Source organism: Pyrgilauda ruficollis, unplaced genomic scaffold, assembly GCF_017590135.1.
Source record: "Pyrgilauda ruficollis isolate IOZ18807 unplaced genomic scaffold, ASM1759013v1 scaffold12, whole genome shotgun sequence".
Lineage (NCBI taxonomy): Eukaryota > Metazoa > Chordata > Aves > Passeriformes > Passeridae > Pyrgilauda > Pyrgilauda ruficollis.
In genome coordinates, this window is record NW_024510321.1 from 17,464,491 (window position 1) to 17,484,164 (window position 19,674).

The following is a 19,674-nucleotide window of genomic DNA, read 5'->3' on the forward strand; positions in this document are numbered from 1 at the left end:
TGATAAGTTATAGTGCCAAATCTAAATATCTGTCTTGGTCAGTAGAAAGATACTAAAATAGGCAGCCTCATATATTATGAAATTATAATACTGCTTTTTCTTGTTTCAGTGTCATGGAATGCACCAATTTTTTGGATCACAGCATTTCATATGCTTCTTAAGGAATGGGCTGGTGAAGGTGATCAGTCAAGAAATTACTTTAGAGTGGGTAGTTTAAAATATAAAGAACCTTGGTTTTATGTTTGATTGTTCATGAATAAAAAGTTTATGAGAAAATCCAATTTTCTACTGCTAGAATTCATTGCAGAGTAGGTATGCATGATAGATAAAAGTAGCAAGAGTAAATGAAGAAATGAGAATATGGATGAGTTAAAAGAACCTGCTTAATCTCTTATATCTGATATAAACCTTTTCTGGGGCTGCGTAGGAATACATTTCTAGGGTGGTAAGTTATAAAAAGAAACTGTCTATAAAACTACTGTAAGCTCATATGTAATAGTTTGTTATATAAAAGCGGGGAAATAAATTACAGACAAATTGCCAAGCAATAAAATTGACTGAATAACATTTGATTAAAAACATTCACAGTAAAAATGGCATCCACATTTTTTACAGATGACAGAAGAATGAAGATTTTGGTGAAAGATCTGCAATAAAATAATAAATATAAGTAAATGTACACTAGAAATGTTATATTACACTCTGAAAAATAATTTCTCTCTTTAGACTTTTTAATAAAGTTTTTTGCAATGCGCTCAATTTTTATGGATGGAATAGAATTAAAGACAAAAACATTTGGAAAACATCTTTCAGCCTGATGTTTTAAAGCAATCAGAGGTCAAATGTAACCACAAATCAAAATATCTTTTGAAGAGGCTTTAGTAACTAACAAACACAGGGGGTGGTTTACACCAGCTCTTTTCCTTTGAACATCCATTGATTAAAAGCAGTCGGACCACTCACTTCATTCCAGCTGAGGGAATGATAATGGACCCCACTAAAACCTTTGCAGGTGTCCCAGAACATGAGAATGACTTTACAAACCAACAGAGATTAAAAATGGTAATTGCTAACAGATTCATAAAAGACAAAGTATTAAGGGGCAGTGTATTAGATCTGGGCAGGAACTGCGAGTAACCAGCTATGCAGGGAGAAGTAAAAATGGGCTTCTCCCTTTATTCAGGGTTCAGTGAGTGGAATTTCATTTCCTTATCCTCCATTTATAATAAGGGCTATAGGCTAAGAGTATACAGATTTCTGTGAAAAGAGGTGCTCCACTGAAACTCTTTGTGGCTTTAGAACTGATCTTCATTAAATAAGTCCAGAGCCTTATGAGAATTCCTTGAGAAGCAAAAACTATGGAACTCTTAAAATCCTGACCTCTTGATGCCAGACACAGAATATGAATTCATGACCATTCTAGAATAATTCTTTAAATTCTAGGCAGTAATTTATAGATCAGTTTAGCAAAAAACAGTATTTTCAGCATATAACTGGTACTGATGCTGCCTTTGTGCACAAACTGGTTTGCTTATTCCTCCCCACTGTCCTGTCCCTTAGCAGGTCTGGAGACTTTTACTGTCACCTCCTTCCAGTCCCTCTGGAAGATAATTCTTTCTTCCATGACATCTGTGTGACACTAGACAACTGGTAAAGAATAGACTAAGGCTACTCAGCACTGATGTATAGTCATTTGAAAAAACACATAAAAATAAGGTTAACATCTAACATATACATGCAGATTTTGAAATGCATCCCATTCCTTCCATATACTGAAATTCTTTAGAAAAATACAGAGTTGAGCTGCCCAGATTACATATCACTTAACTATTTTATCTTCCTCCCTTTCCTTCTGTTTCACTGGTTTTATGATCTTTTTAGTTCATTTGAATGGAAATTTTACAGGTTGTTTTTTACCACAAATCCATAAGACTCTGGAGCTCACTGGGACCCCTACCATTTCTCAGATTCAAAACCCATGAAACCAGATACAGAAGTATGAACTCATTAGTATCCTAATGCAACCAGTATTAAACCTTCTAATGGCAAAACTTTGCAAAGACATTTCATCACAATAATCTTTGATATGTCCTCCACTTGGAGTATTTTTAAAGCTTCTTATGACATAACTCTGTTAAAGTGCTTTTCAAAGTAGTGCTCAGCAGGCAGGTGGTATTGTGCAACATATGTAGTACAAGCTCACATTACAAATGATTTGTCACTCTTAAAACAGAAACTGAAAAAAAGTATCTCAGCTAATAAAACCTATTCAGTGAGTCTGCCTAAGAAATATACGTGTTTGTTAGTATGTTGTATATACATAAATAGCAGCACTATATAAAACACAATTCTATGACCAGTTGGATTTGGGTTTTTTTATGTTTATACTCCATTAATCAATACTTAAATACTAGGGCTTGGACTATGCTCTTTATTTTCTCATTTATTTGTCTATACACAACTGCCTATGTCATAGTTTTCATATACTACTACTCAGTGCTTTGAAATTCTGCCAAACATTCCTTAAAAAATACTTTAAGAAAGCTGAAAAATAAACAACTCTCTGGAGCAAAAGTAAAAAAAAACAAACAAACAAAGCAAAAAACCGCACACCCAACCATAAACCCAACAAAAAAAGAACAAAATATTCAAGGTATTGAAGTGAAATCACTTCTTAGATGACATAGTTGTCATGAGTTGCAGGGAGCAACACCATTTACTGCAGCTGGTAAATTAGCTAAAGCCAGGCTATACAGAGCAAGACAATAATTTTCTTCTTACTTACATGTGATCTGATATGATTCAAACAACAGTCTTTTAATGCCATTTTTTACAGATACCCTGAAAATTCTCTTGTATCAAAAACCAGTTTATGTACTCTTCTATATCCATTTAGCAATACAACAGATCTACTTACCAATTCTTCCTTTCTCTACAAAGCCATTTAGTGATGCTTAGAAAATGATGAGAATTTCATTTCTAGAAAAATAACCTTTTTTCTTGTGTTCCCCACAGTTCATGCTTTGAGCCAAAACCTACCCTTGAATTACCACCACAGTCAGCAGCACTGGGAGGAATGGCCAGATAACTGACAGCAGAATTTCCCACTCTTAGTTTGTTGTAAAAATGCTTATAAAGCATCAGGGCGAGGGGTAGGAGAGGAAGGGTAGAGAATGTTTAAGCAAACTTCTTGGATGCTGGGCTAGGAGACTGGAGAAAGCATGCACCTGCCATATATCTTATCCATTTCACTAAAATGATATTCAAAATCAGGCAATGCTGATATTCTCAGAATTGAAGTAATAAATAAAAAGAACTTCCAGCTAAACTAATTATTATCACACTACAGTCTTTATATAATGTGCTATTTACAGCGAAATACAAAAAGTATTTCATTAATATAAGTACTACAAAGACTACATGTGATGCAGAACAGCTTTTACACTAGGCAAGGGTATGGAACCTGGAGTCAAAAATAATAGAGAATTTCCCCCCACTTACCAGTGCAACAGGTGTTCAGTGCAAAACAAACTGTGTTCACTCCCTTTGATTTCAATGCATTTTCTCTAGAAAGCTCCTAACAGAGTCACAGTCATTTTTCTATGCTCTCATCAGCAGCACAACAGCTTTGGTGAAGGAAAAGCAATGAGCTGGCTTCAGAGTGGGAATGCAGAGAATTGGCAAGTGTAGAAAAAGTGGAGAAGCTACAAAAATTTATTTTCCGACAAAATAACTCTCCACAAGCTGTGTAAACTTTTCTTACTGAAACAAATACTCTAAAACACAAAGATTTTACATTTCCAGTGAAACTCACAGTAATATTTGCCTGTTTTTACTCTCCTGAAGTCTCAACAAAGAGCCAGCAGATTTATGCTTTCCCAATTACCTGGGTCAGTAAATTCCCTCATATTCCCTGAATGCAATTTGGATTTTTAAATTAAGAGACAGAATGTAGAAATAGACTTTTTGGGCTTTTGAGTAACCTTTGTTTTCTTCAGTAGATTCTCACAGTTTGCTGCCTAACGTGCACACGCACACGAACATCAATCCACCACCCACCCACTCACATACACACCTCCAACATGTGTGCTCTGTTTACTGACAGTAGAACAAAAATTAAGCTGTGCCCATTGCAATATTGTGACCTGAACAGAGAAGAATAATTTATCATGGTAAGTTCATTATCTTTACTGTAACTTTAAAATGTAAAATTTGGTTTGCAAGGACAGCGTAAGTTATAAGAGTTACACCCTTTATCTCAAGCACTCATCCGTATTTACAATAAGTATAAGCTTTCTGCTACAGAAGAAAAAGTATTTAGATTGAACACTGTTACAGATTTCCTAAGTGACGCTAGTTCCAGTTGCCAGTAATTCAAAAGCAAATCTGCTGACTTGGCATTAGGACTCTAAAACAGTGTGATCAAACTTATATAGTAAGAAGGTGTCTGCAGAAATAACATTTATAAACTGTATATACAGTACACAGTACCAGTACATAGAAAATAGATTTTGACTCCATGATCCCCTGTGTGTAAGGCAAGACTGAATTCTGTCTTCATACGGAGACCACCAGAGGTACAAGCAACAGAGTGGTGCTTAAATCAATACGCAAATCAAGTGCATACAAATTAAAAATCAGAGCAGACAAAAAGTTTTAGATTTTTTTTATGTGCTGATCCTGGCTTGCTGAATACATGGGAAGTTATTAAACATCAAATGTACCTTTTTTTTAAAAAAGCACTAACAACACCTTGATGGCAACAGATATTGTTCAAGTGGCAGCTACCAAAAACAGCTTGAAAAATGTCATAGTACAACATCAGGAACTCTTCAGTTGTACTACACTAATTCATATAGCACTAACCAAAAAAAAATAAGTATATGAATATTCTATTTCATGCTATTGCTATGCAAGCAACAGCAATACAAATCAGCATACAGAAGGATACCATATGTTCTGCAAAGAAGAACCCAAGATATTTTCAAGGGGCATTGTTACAAGACTTCAAAGAAACACAAGACTGCCAGAGGCAAAAGTTACTGACGGATGTAAACATCCCTGTTCCACTCTCCTGCATCGTTACGTTTTTTGGATATCACTTCCCCATCCTTGTCACAATATTGGTCCCTTGATTTATGACGACTGCGCTGTTTGTTGCATTCATTGTGGTCCTGCTCGCGGTCCCTCTCCTTTGAGCGATGCCGGGACTCTCTGTGTCTGTGTTCACTGATCCCATGGGACTCGTCTCTGTGATTATGATCCCTGTGAGAATCATAGTGGTCACCATGCTCATGTGAGTAGTCCTCCTTTGGCTCTACGTAAGCTGAATCTCTGCTGTCTTGTGTTTCTGAGTCAAAAGTTTCTTGCCTGTGAAGGCCTCTGCCACCACTGCGATGGTTGTGGTGCTGGCTGGAGGAAGAGCGGTGCTGGGATTTCTTGGTGGGTTCGACCCTTGCTTCCTCTTCAATGTGGGAACCGCTGCGCTCAGGGACCGAATGGTCATTCCTCTGGTCTCCTTGAGATCCCTGCTACCAGAACCAGCAGTAAGGTCATGAGGTTCACATGGAAAACTTCCCCCAATATCAAATTCAACTAGAAAGTACTATGAAACCAATAAAATTTCAAGTACAAAACAATCCACTTTGAATCTAAACTAGGAAAGAAACCATTAGTATTCCACTTTTTCTGAAAATTCAGTATTATAATACAAACAATTCTTTTTACTCTCATCAGAATTTAGGGTGGCACTTGGGTTATTCTGTGGCACTTTCTCATTTCTTGTGATGTTTCTGACTACTCCAGTTAGCAATAATTTTCACCACCCTCCAAAGAAAAAGAGAGCATGCAGAAACAGGACAAACTGCAGAAAAATTGAGAGGAGATACCAGCCAGGAGAGGGCATATATCAGCTGAGAGTTTACAGATGCGTGTCTGGCAACAGCTGCTATGGGAAAGTGATTTTAGAGGGCTGAGGAGGTGGATTCCAGCAAAGAACCAAAGTACAAAACCTTGGCTCTTACAGAGGAACTTTTTTTTTAAGGAAAAAAAATGCAATTGAATCTGGTATGAATAAAGTTTGTATTATGATACTAATAGTATCACTGACCTTCTGTTTTCTCAGCAATAATTTCATTTCTTCTTGGTAATAAAAAATTAAACATTGACCTCATAATTTTAAGAGCTCGAGAATACAGCCCATTGCCAAGAAAAGCAGGAGGAGAGTGATATTATCACATACAAAATTTCCTAACACACCACTGCTATTAAAAGACCGAAATAAAAATTACCAGGCAATAAACCTACTCTTCACCCGCATAAATGCTTTGAAATCACTGCAAAATGAACAAGTGGCATTATTTACCTCATCTGGGGGTTTCATTACATTAACCTGCTTTTATTGCTCTGCTGCCACAAAATTAATGGACATTTAACCAGAGTTATACAGGCATTTGTTTGTGAGACTGTTCTGAATACCAAAGTTAGTCTTAAGTTTGCCCTTCTATGTTCAGAGTTGTCTAAAAATACGGATTGCCCCCAGGGCAGTTCATGGACATATCTTCTTTCTGATTTCTGTTTTGTGGAAAAGAGCTAGGGGAAGGAGGAAATGTTGTCCTTCAGCCACAGATCCTGGCAGGTGGGTTTCCTAGCAACCCAAAAAGTAAAATTACAGGAAACTGGAAAGGAAAATAATCTGTATTTAATCAGAAACTTATAAAAAGCAGCATATTTCAAATCAGCAATTTGGTAAATTTGACAAATCTTAATTTTCTAAGACTACATTTTATTATGTAAACATCTGAGAGATGAGCTGTGTTTCTAATTCGAAACAAACGGCACAGATGAGAACAAAGTAACAGGATAGCAGTCAAATTTCTTATTTGTTCTTGCTTTTGTGATTCTCAAGATGATTCCGATTTGCCACAAAAGAATATAATAATTGTAAACATGAATAGATCTGTTCAAGGTGAAATGAAGTGACTCAACAGAGGGGAATTGTAAATGAAATTAAGAGAAAAGCAAAAGAGTCCAAAGCAGAAACATGCCTGCTTTGCATGTGGAAACACAATTTTCATCAGTTCACCACCATGACTGGTTTTAAGGCACATAAACGTAGTATATATGTGAAACCCTACAGTTCTCATGTGGTGAAATGCAAGTACCTGTATATAATCACAACAAATAAAATCTGTCACTGCTGTGGTTTGAGAACAAATGTAAAATTTGAACCTGCATTGGAAACACTGCTGCTTTTACAAACTCAGATGCATCTTCTGTGCTGTGATGAGCACATGTGAAGAAACAATGAATAAATTTAGAACCAATACCTGCAATTTCAGAATAGTGTTAGGGCTGCTGGGATTTATGGGCAAATTCATTGACAGCAAGTTTTATTAAATATTACAGCGACACTGAACAGGTAATGTCTGATTCTGGATTAGAGTCCGGCTTTTTGGCTCATAACCAAATTCGGGCTCTGATTTGGAATAGATTCTTCAGTGCAGGAATTTTATAACCCAATTTCTTAAGGTTTTTTTTGTCTAAAATAGAAAAAGCTTGAGATAATCCTTTTTCAGTACTCAGTTTGTACTTTCAGAGAAGTAGGGGTTCTTGGAAAGAAGTTTATACAGTGTTGAAAGAGGACAGAGAAACCTTTGTCCACTGAGTGAATTTGCCTTGCTCCTTATTTCCAGTGGTCCCTGATCACCTGCACCATATGTGTGTGAGGTTGCTCCAGTCCTTTTGGAGTTAGCCAACAATTTCCATACAAGTTTTTTCCGAAGCTCTCCCTCAAAACAGACACAATGTCTTTGCGTAGGTCTTTGCCTAATTAATTTCAAACTGTCCCAGGATGCCTCACGCCGTCAAGCACCTCATGCAATGCACACAGGCAGCTTCATGCTGTAAAAATGCCACTTTGGCAGCTGGCAACACAAATCCCTCCTTACAATGTACACTGGGGACTTAAAAACCACAAACCCAAAATATGTTTCATGGCAAGGGAGCACTGCATTGGCCCCAGGGGAGGATGACTCCAATGCTCTACAGTGCAGACGTGGCTCTCCCAGACCAAACAACTGGTGGCTTTTCCCTGTAGAGCAGTCCAGAAATACAGCACAGGCATAGACTTTAAATTCCCTAAATAGAGGGTCTTAACAATATTGAAAGAATGGGTTCAGCCACCATCATTAAAAAACAGACCCATTCTGTGCCAAGGCAATGACAAGCTCAGGTTTGAGATGTCAGCTGAAGATGTATCGTAGGAAAACGAAACCAAAGGAACAGATAGGTTTTATGTTCCATAAGGGACCCCTGTTGACTCACACTTCTGTATTAGTAGACCTACAAACAAACTTTGAAACTGCAAATACACCATAATTTTTAGTCCTTAAAATAAAAATCTGTTAGTTTGTAAGGAGACAGCACAGCATTCAGAGAAGTGTTATTAAAACTCTGCATAGTTCCTCCAGAGAATGTGGTTAATACAATGAGTATGTGAGCTATAAATCCACACTCAAAAAGCATAAAAAAAACTTGAGCAAAATGATTTAGAAGTTTACAAAGCAAAGAAAGTTTATCTAGCAAGGCTGCACACAACAATACTGAATTTCATACTCAGAAATTCTTCCAGCTCACAATTTTTTCAAGGTGTTTCAGCTCTGAGGACAGAAAAAAAGGCAGAAATGAGCTATAGCTTACAGTCTCTTTTCCTGCAACCATATCTGAAAGCAAGAGAAGGAGATACCCTTCAAAATGGCTAAAGAAATGTTTCTTGTTAAAGAACAAACCTGTCAAGTCTGTGGTTTTCTAATGAGAAATAAATTATTTGACACAAAAACTTGTTTTGCAAAACCATAAAAAAAGAGCACAACTATTTGCATTTTAACTTGGGTGAAGATACATTTTTTTCCTTTGATTTTCTAAAAGGAAGTGTTTTTCTTAGCCAAAGTTATGAATTGTAACTTGCATATGTATGTAATTTATGGGCACATATTGAACTGAGGTAGAAATTTAGATGTAGCCTTTATTTGATCTGGGACAGATCTATTTTATCCCCTTCTGTGTACTTCTCAGCCTCAAGGAGTCACTCACTACTTATAATAAAGTAGTGAAGCAGTTCAAACACTTCATTTCATATCAGGCAACACATATCCACAGGAAACCATCTCCTTATGCTGAACACCTCAATAAAATGACACAAATCAAAAGTCAAAGGAGAAGAGAGGGGACATAATATGCCCATATCAACAGGCACATCAGTGCAGAGGGAAGAATAAAGCCTCCTTTTGCCAACTCACTGGAGAGTGTCCTTGCTGTTCAGAACGTAGAGCCTCTCTCAAGGTCTTCCTGCACAACGTGCGGTGCAGTGGGACTTGGATTTGACATAAGGGTTTGGCTTCAAGGAAGTCTGTACTTTTCACAGCAATGGCCAATAAATAAAAGAACAAAGGAAACACTGGAAGGGCCACTTTGACCTTGAGTCTTTACTAATACAGTCAGTCATCCTCAACCTCTACAACTCTACAGCCTGTGGGAAGACTGGAACAGATTTCCCTCAAACATTTGTGGATCTGCCCTGTACATAACCCAGTTTGTCATGCAGGGCCTCTGGGGCCGGGATTTGCCTGTTAGCCATAGTGTGCCCATCAGTCAGGGAGTTACCAGAGGCTGGAATGTGCCCAGTCTTAGCCCAGCTTTATTTCTCTGATTGGATTACACATGGCCAGCTATAAAAATGCTTGTGGCTGGTACACATATTACTGGCACAGCGGTGTCCTGGGCACAATAAAACCTGAAGTATTCCATTTCACATCATATGTTTTCAGTCAGGCCAGCTTAGTCCTTGGAATCAAAACCAGCCCCCTAGCCAATACACAAACACATGCTACTATGAATACAACAGCAATGAAAGTAACAGGCTTGCATTTTATACTGAAAATGGGTGAATGTCTGCTGAAAAAGCTTTCAATCTATCAAAAACAGGAAAACATATTCAGCATATTCTAGTATCAGCCTAACTCTGTGCTTTGGAAGGAGAAGAAGTTGACAGAAGAAAAAGAAGAGATGGCATAAAAACTGTACCTGTAAATTAATATTTGGACCCGGGCTAATAGGAAGAGTGGCTGTTGCAAGTGTGCGAGTGAGAAGCTGGTTAGGAGGATTGCTGCTAGGTGGATGTGTGGCCTTCCAGTAGGCTTCCAGATAGTCAGCAAGGTGCTCACAAGCATCTTCAAGCTGGTTCTCATCAAGAATTACATCAAACATTTCCTGATAAAGAAAAGGTTTTAGTGACAATAATCACCAGGTAAAGGGAGATCAGCTAGAGACATTGATCATGCTTTCCATGAATCAAAAATTAACTACATTTTTAGTACTTATTTTAGGGTTTTTTTGTTTGTTTGTTTTTTCTGAATGCAGTTGATACAAAAGATGATAATCATAACTAGCACTAATATTACATTTGCTAAAGCAAGGCCTTGAGACTTCCACATAGTAATGCACAAACAGTCAAAGAAGACAGGAAGATGCAGCTTGAACAAATCTTAAATACACAGAAAGAAGGGATAAATATTGAACAATTAACTATGGAAAAAATGGGATGGCAAGAAAGGGATTCGGTCCCCTTGTAGAATAACTAAGAGAAAACTAAGGTAAACTAAGACCAATAACTAACAACGATAAGAATACAGATCATTCAGTTTCCAAGTGTCATACAAATATTAGGTAAGAGATTAGTCACACAGTCTAATTTTAGTCTCCTAAAGTGAGGAGGTGATTTTTATCTATTTCCACTCTGGTCAGGGAGCAGAAGGCAGCTTTGAGGGCCTATGCAGGACTCCAGCACTCTTCACTGACTTCCTGGAGACCTAAGCATTGCTTAACTGAGATGCTTGAACTTAAAAGATGAAGACATTCCCTTCACTCAGCTCCGTAACTATGGCAAATTATATTTGCAACTGAACTGTACTCCCATCTTCTGGTTCCTTACCCATACACTTGGCAGCTGAGTATGCAGGCAGCCATGCATGCCAGGTTTAAAGCACACTTGGGGTGTCATCACCTCCACTTTATAGGTGGAAATTGAGAGAATTTGCTTCAGTGCACATCTGAAGAAGAGCTGCAGAGCTGTCAGCTATGCAGTACCATTCAGCTCTTTGGCAAATCCCTGACCAGGAAGATTAGCAGTGGTGGGCCATGCTGACAGATGCCCCAGAGGAGCTCTAAACTACCAGAGATAAAGGACAGTCACTGAGAGGGTTCATTTTTCAATCAGTAACTCCCTAAAACTTAGCAAGCAAAGCAAATGTTCAGTTTACTGAAGCACTGACTGTACCAGCACACATCCTAATAACTGATTCTGACTAGGATTCTTTCTCCCCTGCACCCTAAAGCGGAGCCCTGAGACCTCAGGGGGTGTTCTGCAAAAAGCAATAGTTAAATATGGCCAGAAGAGGGCAAACATTCCCGAAAATTATGTAATTAACATCGTGCTTGAAAAGAAAGGCACCTTTTTGAGAGAAGACATAAATTAACAGTAACTCACAGGAGGACACTGTGCCAGTTTATCAGCTGCTACCATCTGAACATTAAGGTGTTTGGCCTGAGATTTCCCTCGAGATTTTATCAACCTCTGTAAAACCTGTGAAAAATAAGACATTAAAAAAAGTGAGCAGACTCAGACTTAATATACATATATAACCACTTAAAATGTTTTCATTTGAAACAGCTCACATGAGCAGAGCAAATTCTTAATTTGCTGGCTTCAAGAACATTTCCTGTGTTCCCTCTTCCAGGGAGGGAAATAAACTAATTTTCATTTACACCCAAATATCTCCTTTCCTTTTTACAAGCACTAAAAAGTTGCACTCCTGCCTTTTTTCTGTTGCTTCTGGTTTTGTTTTTTTCTAAGTTGAATTTTTAAAGTCGATTTCCTGAGTGCTCTTCCCATAAATTCATTTTTCTCTTTCAAATGCCTCTTCACAAGGTCTGTGCATTTTTTTACACACAGTGAAAGTGTATATTATCAGATGTTAAAGTTTAGCAATCAGTCTGATACTCATTCAGTGAAAATCATTCTTTCATTTCCATATTATTTTGATTTAACAAACCATGAGCACTACTTATGTAATTGATACTGAAAATGCAATTCCAATTTAAAAACTCATTGGACCCACATAATCTTTTCCAAAACAGGTTTTGGTTAACACTAGAGCTCAGATACTTTTTTGATCATTAATGGTTCACTATCCAAAGGGAAGCAGTAACAATATATAGCTCTAAACCTAAAAAAAAAAAACAACAACAACAACAAAAAAACAACTAACCCAAAAAATCAGAAAGAACATGAAGGTATCTAAAATATTTACCTTAGGAGAAGAAATCTTTACGTATACTATAATGGGAGCCAGAGAGGTTTTGCTCAGTTGAGCTGGGTGATTAATGGTATCAGCATCAAGCACTACCAACTGCAGTGTCCTGGCCAATTCAAAAATCCGTTCAATTTCACTTTGAACTTCAGCTGCAAAGTAGAAAATAAGAGTTAGAGAAAATACTAAGAGGTGATTAGCTTTAACAAATGTGGCAGTATAGCAGAGTGGTGTGTTGCTCCTTCTCTGGTTGCAGGAATTGCTGTTACCCTGCACATCCCAGGCGCAGCAGGGTAATGAATACAGCGTTAATGAGGGCGTTTCACCCCCGCTTTGCTGCCCTTGAGGCACTGCCTGCCTCCCTGCCTCACCAATTCCTGCTATTCTAGGCTGCAGATACTGATAACACCTCCTGGCATGACCCCAGACCATGTATATAAGAAAAAGGGGCACAAACGCTTGCTGCATCAAACGGCAACCTCAATATGCCACAAATCTGCTACATGTAAATAATGGCAGCTCAGACTTCATTCTTACCCAGTAACCAGTTTGCTCAAGCTGGAGTGCCTGAGATAGGCTTTAGGAAGTACTGATTGTTACACTATAGGAACTACTGTTTTCCTATTTACTTCAACTTATCAAAGCTCAGGAAAACAGGTTTTGTTCTACTGGCCTCAGTATGGTACCATGTTAAAAATTTGGCTATCATGTGTAAAACACTTTTATAAGAGAAAATAACTGAATAATCCAAATAATGCTATGATATCCTCCTGACAATCTCAGGAGCTGTGGAAACCTGATTTTCCCAGAGGAAAATAATCTTTTTATCTGGTAGTCATGCTCCCAGCTCCTCAGCACCCTGCCTGACTGGCAGTACTTTCCAGGGCAAACCTCTTCAAGACAGATGGGCTGCATCCGCTTTCACAAGTGGTGTAGAAACTGTCTTCATTCCCCAGTGAAACAAAACTACATCTTATAATACCAAAATCATCTTTAAAATGAAATCACATTTTCCTGCTCACATCTTGCTATTGGCTGATTTCACAGAGGAATTAGAGAAGTTGGGTGATTTATGCAAGTCTATAAAGAAAGTCATTGGGCCACAGAAGCTTAATTCATATAGGTTTCCCTTTAAAGGTTGTGCATGCTTCATGAACCAAAACCAGATTAGATATCCAGCCCATTCAAAGAAAATATTAGAAGATAACAAACAGAGACTTAAAGGTCAAAGAAGAGGTACCAAAAATTTAATAGAGAGTTTCTCGAAATTACATAATCAGTCTTTTAGCTATTATGCTGACAAAAGCTTAACTTTTGCTTGAAAACACAACCTACCTGATCTGGCTAGAGAGGGAGTTTTCTACATCAAATGGTCTCTTTCAAGAGACATGATGAGATTGATTTTTTCTATCTTAGAATAGCAACTGCATAAATCAGGTACTATAAAAAGGTTGTAAAATTTCCAAGAGAGATCAAGGCATCCTAGCTAGTATTTTGGTTCCAAATCAATAGGTGATTGCTATGGTCATTTTAAAAACAAAGTAACATCTAAATGGTCATCAGAAAATCTATATATGATATCCTTTATTGGATGAGGTAGACATTGGTTTGGATTAATTAGAGATCACTTCCAGCTGTTTGTGATTATCTGCAGATTTGGGTGAGCACATACAATCAGTCTTTTACAGCAGTGAACATTGTGAGATGTGCACAGTGTGGCATGGAAAACATCGATGCATGCTTTGCTGCTGGTCAATAAAAGCTCTGTGGTCCCGCTGCAGTCCTGAATTAGGACCACATTTTTTAAGACAGAACTTCTGATGGCTCTTGCCACATTCACAATTGCATTTTCTACAACTTTGTTGCACAGAAATACTGCTGAAATCACTGAATACCACTGTCTCAGAGTTTTAGTAGAAGACAGTCAATAATCTATCCCTAATTTAAGTACAAATGACAACTAGAATAAACATATCAGAGATAATTTGTCACACTGTTCTGATGGTGAGTTTAGATTGCTTTCCTGCAATTTCAAACCAGGCTAAACACTTCGGTCAGTATAACAATATTAGTTAATGTATCATTTCAAGACCACTCCAGACTGCTAAAAAACTTTTGTTCAAGACAATTTATAACCAGCAAAATCTGTCTCTATGCCATTGTATCATAATTTTGTCTGGGGAAGCAGTATTTTCTACACTCCTCGCAGCACTTTTCTGCCAGTACAGAACACATCTCTGTGGACTAGATTTTCTGCTATACTTTTTGAAACACCCTCTGCCAGGGCAGAGTTTACCTCAGGGTATGTTCTATTGTGAAACACACCCAGGGCAATAGCTGCAAGTAACTATGGTCCTGTGAACCAATTGTTTCCACTTAAGTCTGCAGATGGAGAGAGATCTTTTTTGCCAATTAAAATGTATTTCAGTACCTAGTTTTCTTAAATTGAGTAGAGGACAAAAGTTCAAGGAACTCCACTGCATGACTGGTGAACTAATACATGTGCCTCTGCCTCTTCAGTCAGGAATGGATGGGAAAAATGCCACAGGGATAGCTGAAGAGGTCCTGATCTCCTGTTCCTTAGAGTACTTCTTTAGCTCCTGGAAAAACTTTCACTTTGCTTGAAATCTTCTTTGAATTCCAACTTTACAAGATTGTTGCAATTACTTACATAACAGTAGCTCCTTTTAGATGACAAAGGCTTTAACCACTGCTACTGCTTTGGTTTTCATTCTTTTTTAGCAATAATCTCACAAACCAAATCCTCTACCTGTAAAAACTTCTTCTCAACAAGACATTCAACATGAATTATCTCAGACTTTTGCCCAAAGTAAGCAAATAACTCAAAAAGTCATGTGGGGATAGTAACATAAATGTCGCTGGTAGTTAAAATAGGGAGCTGAGAACAGTGACAGTAGGGTATCTTCAAAGCAGCACAGTAATAGCTTTGCAATTTTTCCACCTCCATGAATACAATCTATTTATAATAATGTCCCTTCTTATGTACTGGAGAGGCATAAGAGTGAAGTTATAACACTAAACTCCAATAAATTGTATTTGCCAATCATAATGAAAGGCATAAAAATAATTAGAATTACTGTGACAATCATCATGAGATGCTGACACCCCAGCTACAACACTCAAACCCAGAAATCAGCTACCAAATTCTAAAGTGACCCTTACAATCTATTTCATATGGTCTCCTTGGTAACCAGAAAGTGAACACATTTTAAATGACAGGAGCATTCAACTATTTATTCCGTACGATAACAAGTCAGCTCTAAGAAACAATAAGTACACATCTCCCAGAGAACTTTAAATACAGCACATTTAAACTTACTTCCAAATATAAATTACCAATATCACTACTGTACCTTGAACAGAAATTCAGTGTAATGAAAGGACAAGTAAATCACTTATCCCATTATGGGCACAGAGAAATATTCTTTATACCAGTTGGACCTCACAAGTGAATTCCAAGAAAAAACCTTTCCCAGTTCACTACAATAACCTCCCCTAAAATACAGGCAAAGACACAACAACACTTTATCTCTGTCAATTCACTACTAAACATGATGAACTGTGGTGGAGCTTAGGGTCACTTATGTAATGCCATGGGACAGGAACCTTCTCTATGACACACAGGTGGAGAAGCACAACCCTCCTGCAAACCTGGGCTCATCCACAGCAGCCACGAGTCACCGGGACCCAGCGTGACAGAGCAGTGCCTTTGCCAGCAATTTGTTTCAGCAAGACCCTGATGAAATAGCAGTTCCATGAGAGGGACACGATAAAAAATGGACACACATCTGGCCTGCAAAGGCCCAAGTGAAGCACAAAATACTGCTTAGAGGCAGCAAAGAAATTTTGATCTTCACAAGGAGCAGTGAAATTCACATACTCTCAGCTGAGCACAGTACGACTTTTATAGCCAATTAAATTTGACCTTATCTCCTGTCTGTGGCATCGGTGGCTCTGTTTTGTTCATTGAAACTGATAGGTAAATTATGATTTCAACTGCAACAGGCACAGAGACAAAGCATTCTAGATTTTTTAAACAGGGCTGCTGATATTACAGACATATGGAATGAAAAGAACACAACTCTGTCAATGTATGCAATACAAAATGATTAGCAACACCTTACACAACTGGCTTTGAAATAATTTTATAAATTAAGGAGAATAGCTATCAGTAGCCATGATTTTTATGCTAATACTTTTATTTAAAAATAAATAACTTACAAGTTACTTAAAAACAATTAACCACCAAACTCCATGACTATAACTAAAGTAATGAGAAGTTTAAGGTAGGCCTCAGGATTCCCATAACAAAGGTGAAAGAAAAAAATGTAGTTTTTATCCCAGTGCCTTAAAACCACCTAGAAGGGCTTGCACCAAAAAAAACATGCTAAATGTATTATCTGAAATCCAAGAAAATAACAAAAAAATAGGAAGTGATAATTATTGAGCTGTGCTCACACAAGTCTCTAAGGAAAACAAAATCATGAGCTTGACTGACAGAATTAAAATTTTAAATTTTAATTTGTGAGCGTGTGTGTGTACACACATGCTTCACATTGAGTGAAAAATCAGCAGTGTCTCCATGGGGTACTGCTGTAAGCAGAATGCAGGCCAGAGCAGGCTGCCCTGGCTGCACCCTGCAAACAATGCAACGAGGCCGAGACACTACGGGGGTGACCCCATAAGTTACAAGGGGTTTGAGCACAGCAGAGCCAGCTAAGAAGAAACCCCACAGGTGTTTAAGTGTTTGCCCTCTTTCTTTTCATCTTCCTTTTCCACCCCACAAGCAGCAATGCTGCTCTGGGCAGGCAGGGAGTGAACGGGGGCTTGGGCTGGGCAGTCTCCATTCTTCCCCAGGCAGGGAGCCTCAGTCCCACAGTCTCCAGGCAGGATTGCATGATCCGCCCCACACCATGGGGTGTCCCAGCGCTGGGGGGCAGAATGCTTTGTGCCTCTGCTCCTGCATATCCAGCTAAGAAGGAAAAGATCTTGAAAAACATAAGCAAGAGGGAAGAAATGCTTTAGCTTAGTCCTCAGGCAACTGGTCAAAAGATGACTGGATTACAGGTGTTTTAATCAAATGTCTAACCTAAATGTTGTTTAGTGAATATACATAGATTTCCCTGGTCTCCACCAAATACCTTAGCCACTAGCTTGTTACATAAAAAGAGGAGGGTGGGAGTGGGAGGATGACAATATTTTCCAGGAAAAGTGGCTGCATGTGTTACTCATGCCTAACAGATGGGGCTCCTGCAAAGGATAAGGCAGAAAGGAGAGAAGCATGTCTGCTGCTCTGCCTGGAGCTCCTGTCTGGGCTCTGCTGAACGGGAGCTGTGGGGTGAGGTGCTGCAGGAACACAGGGTTTTCCTCCTCCTGCCTGCTGAGGCTCAGTTTAGGCAGAATTCAGATGGCTTTTAACGTACACACACGTCCAAGTGGTATTGACAGAAACGATGTCATGTTTGGAAACCTGAACAAAACCAAGATCTATTTATAGTGGACTAACATCTCCTGAAATGTAGCACTGTAATTATGTGAAAATATAAAACAGATAGTGTCATTTAAAAATACTAAATGGCACATAAAAATGTCTGCTTCCTGCCTCATTTCTCTGGGCTAGCAAAACAATAGCATTCATGGAATGATGCTTCCTCTGCCAAGTTTAAACGGGAAGTAAATTTTAATGGCCTATGAATGGAAAAGATTGAAAGCAGCAGACTGCAGCAGTAACACAAGTGGCTGAGCACTGTACAAGGGTGCACTGAAATGACTGTGCCAGGAAGAACTACAGCAGCTTCAGAAGGTGCCATGCAGCAGCACAGCACAGCACTGCTCCTATCATCAGGCTCCCTTACACTCTGTTAAGGAGTAATTGTAATAAGAAAACTGAGCAAAGAAGCAGTCTACCATTTATTTTATCCAGGGGATAAAGCAAGTGTCTCTGCGTAGTTCAGAATGGATATCATCATGTCAAGCTGGCAATAACTTGGGTATTTGTGCACCATGCCTCACTACCCCAAGCAGTGCTATAGGCTTTTACAGATCTAGTCCACACGTAGGCACCAAGTAAGCGTTTTCATGGTTTGTTGTTTTTTTCAGAACAAACATAAATAAAAATGTTCAGCCTTTCTCACAGACAGGACACGGAACTACTCCATCCCTGGCTATTCAACCCCTCCTGCTGATGGTGTGCCACTCACAAAACATTTGCGTATTCACTGAGTGGGAGAGATTCTGACTCTGCAGCCTGATGCTCAGAGTGGGAGGCAAAACACATGGATTCCAGTTCCTTCTCCAGGGAAAGTTTAGTTTAATTACTATGCAAAGTGCGTAAGACTCAGCAGGACCAACCAACAGCCACCCTAAAGGTGATCATAGCCCTGTCATGGTGATGGGAATGATGAGTCCATGCCTCTCTTAGCAGAGAACAGAACTGAACTCAGACTTCTTTGCGCTCTGGTTGAACAATGCATACTTTTAGTATTGAATAAAATGGGGACACAGACTACTGAACTTTAATCAGTTCCACCAGCCCAGGACAAAGAAAAAGCCTTGATCAATTCAACCTACAGTGTGAATAGCTTTAAGGGAAGCACTTGAGTGTTCAAGTACTCTTGAACAAACAGCTAACTAGCTAAAAATATTTTATTCACCTATCCAAGTATCCTGTCTATTACAAAGATATCCATAACCTTAGAAATTATTCTAACACATTGCTACACTACTTTTTTTCGAGCACATGTTTTACTTCAACGTAATTATCAATCACACGTATTTCTGCATAGTATCATAACAAAATATAGGAAGTGGTCGCTAAGAGTTATTTCTAATTTACAGAAATGAAGAATTTTTTTCCCCCCATATACCCTTTGAAAACACTCAGGAAATTTCATTCAAGTCCTTTGCCTATACTGTATGAAAACCTTATTTGAAAGCTGGAATATTGGAAAGTTAGTAACAAACTTCTAATACAGAATTACCTAAAGAATTCATTAGGGAAACTCTGACCTTAGATGTTGAGGAAATCAAGGCTGTTCCAGCAGGATAAAACAGTATTTTGGGACATGTGAGACTCATAAATTACAACGGGTTCACTAAATTCATGCTACTTTTTCTCCATTTGTGCGCAAAAAGAAGTATAGTTACATCCTCATGAAAACTCAAAAGCTTTTAGCTGTTATTTTACTGCATTCTGGTTCAAGGAAGGTCCAGGTTTACCAGATTAACATATTTAACACTTGAGAGTGAGAGTTATGGACATTTGTCACAAGTATCTTGAACATAA

At 38.4% G+C, this 19,674-nt stretch overlaps 1 protein-coding gene across 6 annotated transcripts in view; it reads right to left on the bottom strand.

Moving 5' to 3' along the window:
* Nucleotides 1–4,645: 4,645 nt before the first annotated feature.
* CACNB2 (calcium voltage-gated channel auxiliary subunit beta 2) overlaps nt 4,646–19,674 on the bottom strand; it is a 240,308-nt gene continuing 225,279 nt past the window's right edge. For 2 of the 6 annotated variants that reach the window (XM_041486770.1, XM_041486787.1), the window contains 4 exons: nt 12,369–12,520; nt 11,546–11,641; nt 10,084–10,269; nt 4,646–5,531 (listed from right to left, as the gene is read on the bottom strand). In XM_041486770.1, coding sequence (XP_041342704.1) covers nt 5,040–5,531; nt 10,084–10,269; nt 11,546–11,641; nt 12,369–12,520 — 926 coding nt within the window. In that variant the 3' untranslated portion in view covers nt 4,646–5,039. Of the gene's footprint in view, nt 5,532–8,616; nt 8,661–10,083; nt 10,270–11,545; nt 11,642–12,368; nt 12,521–19,674 lie in introns of all 6 variants that reach the window. The other 4 variants (XM_041486795.1, XM_041486805.1, XM_041486814.1 and 1 more) reach the window with 4 other exon arrangements.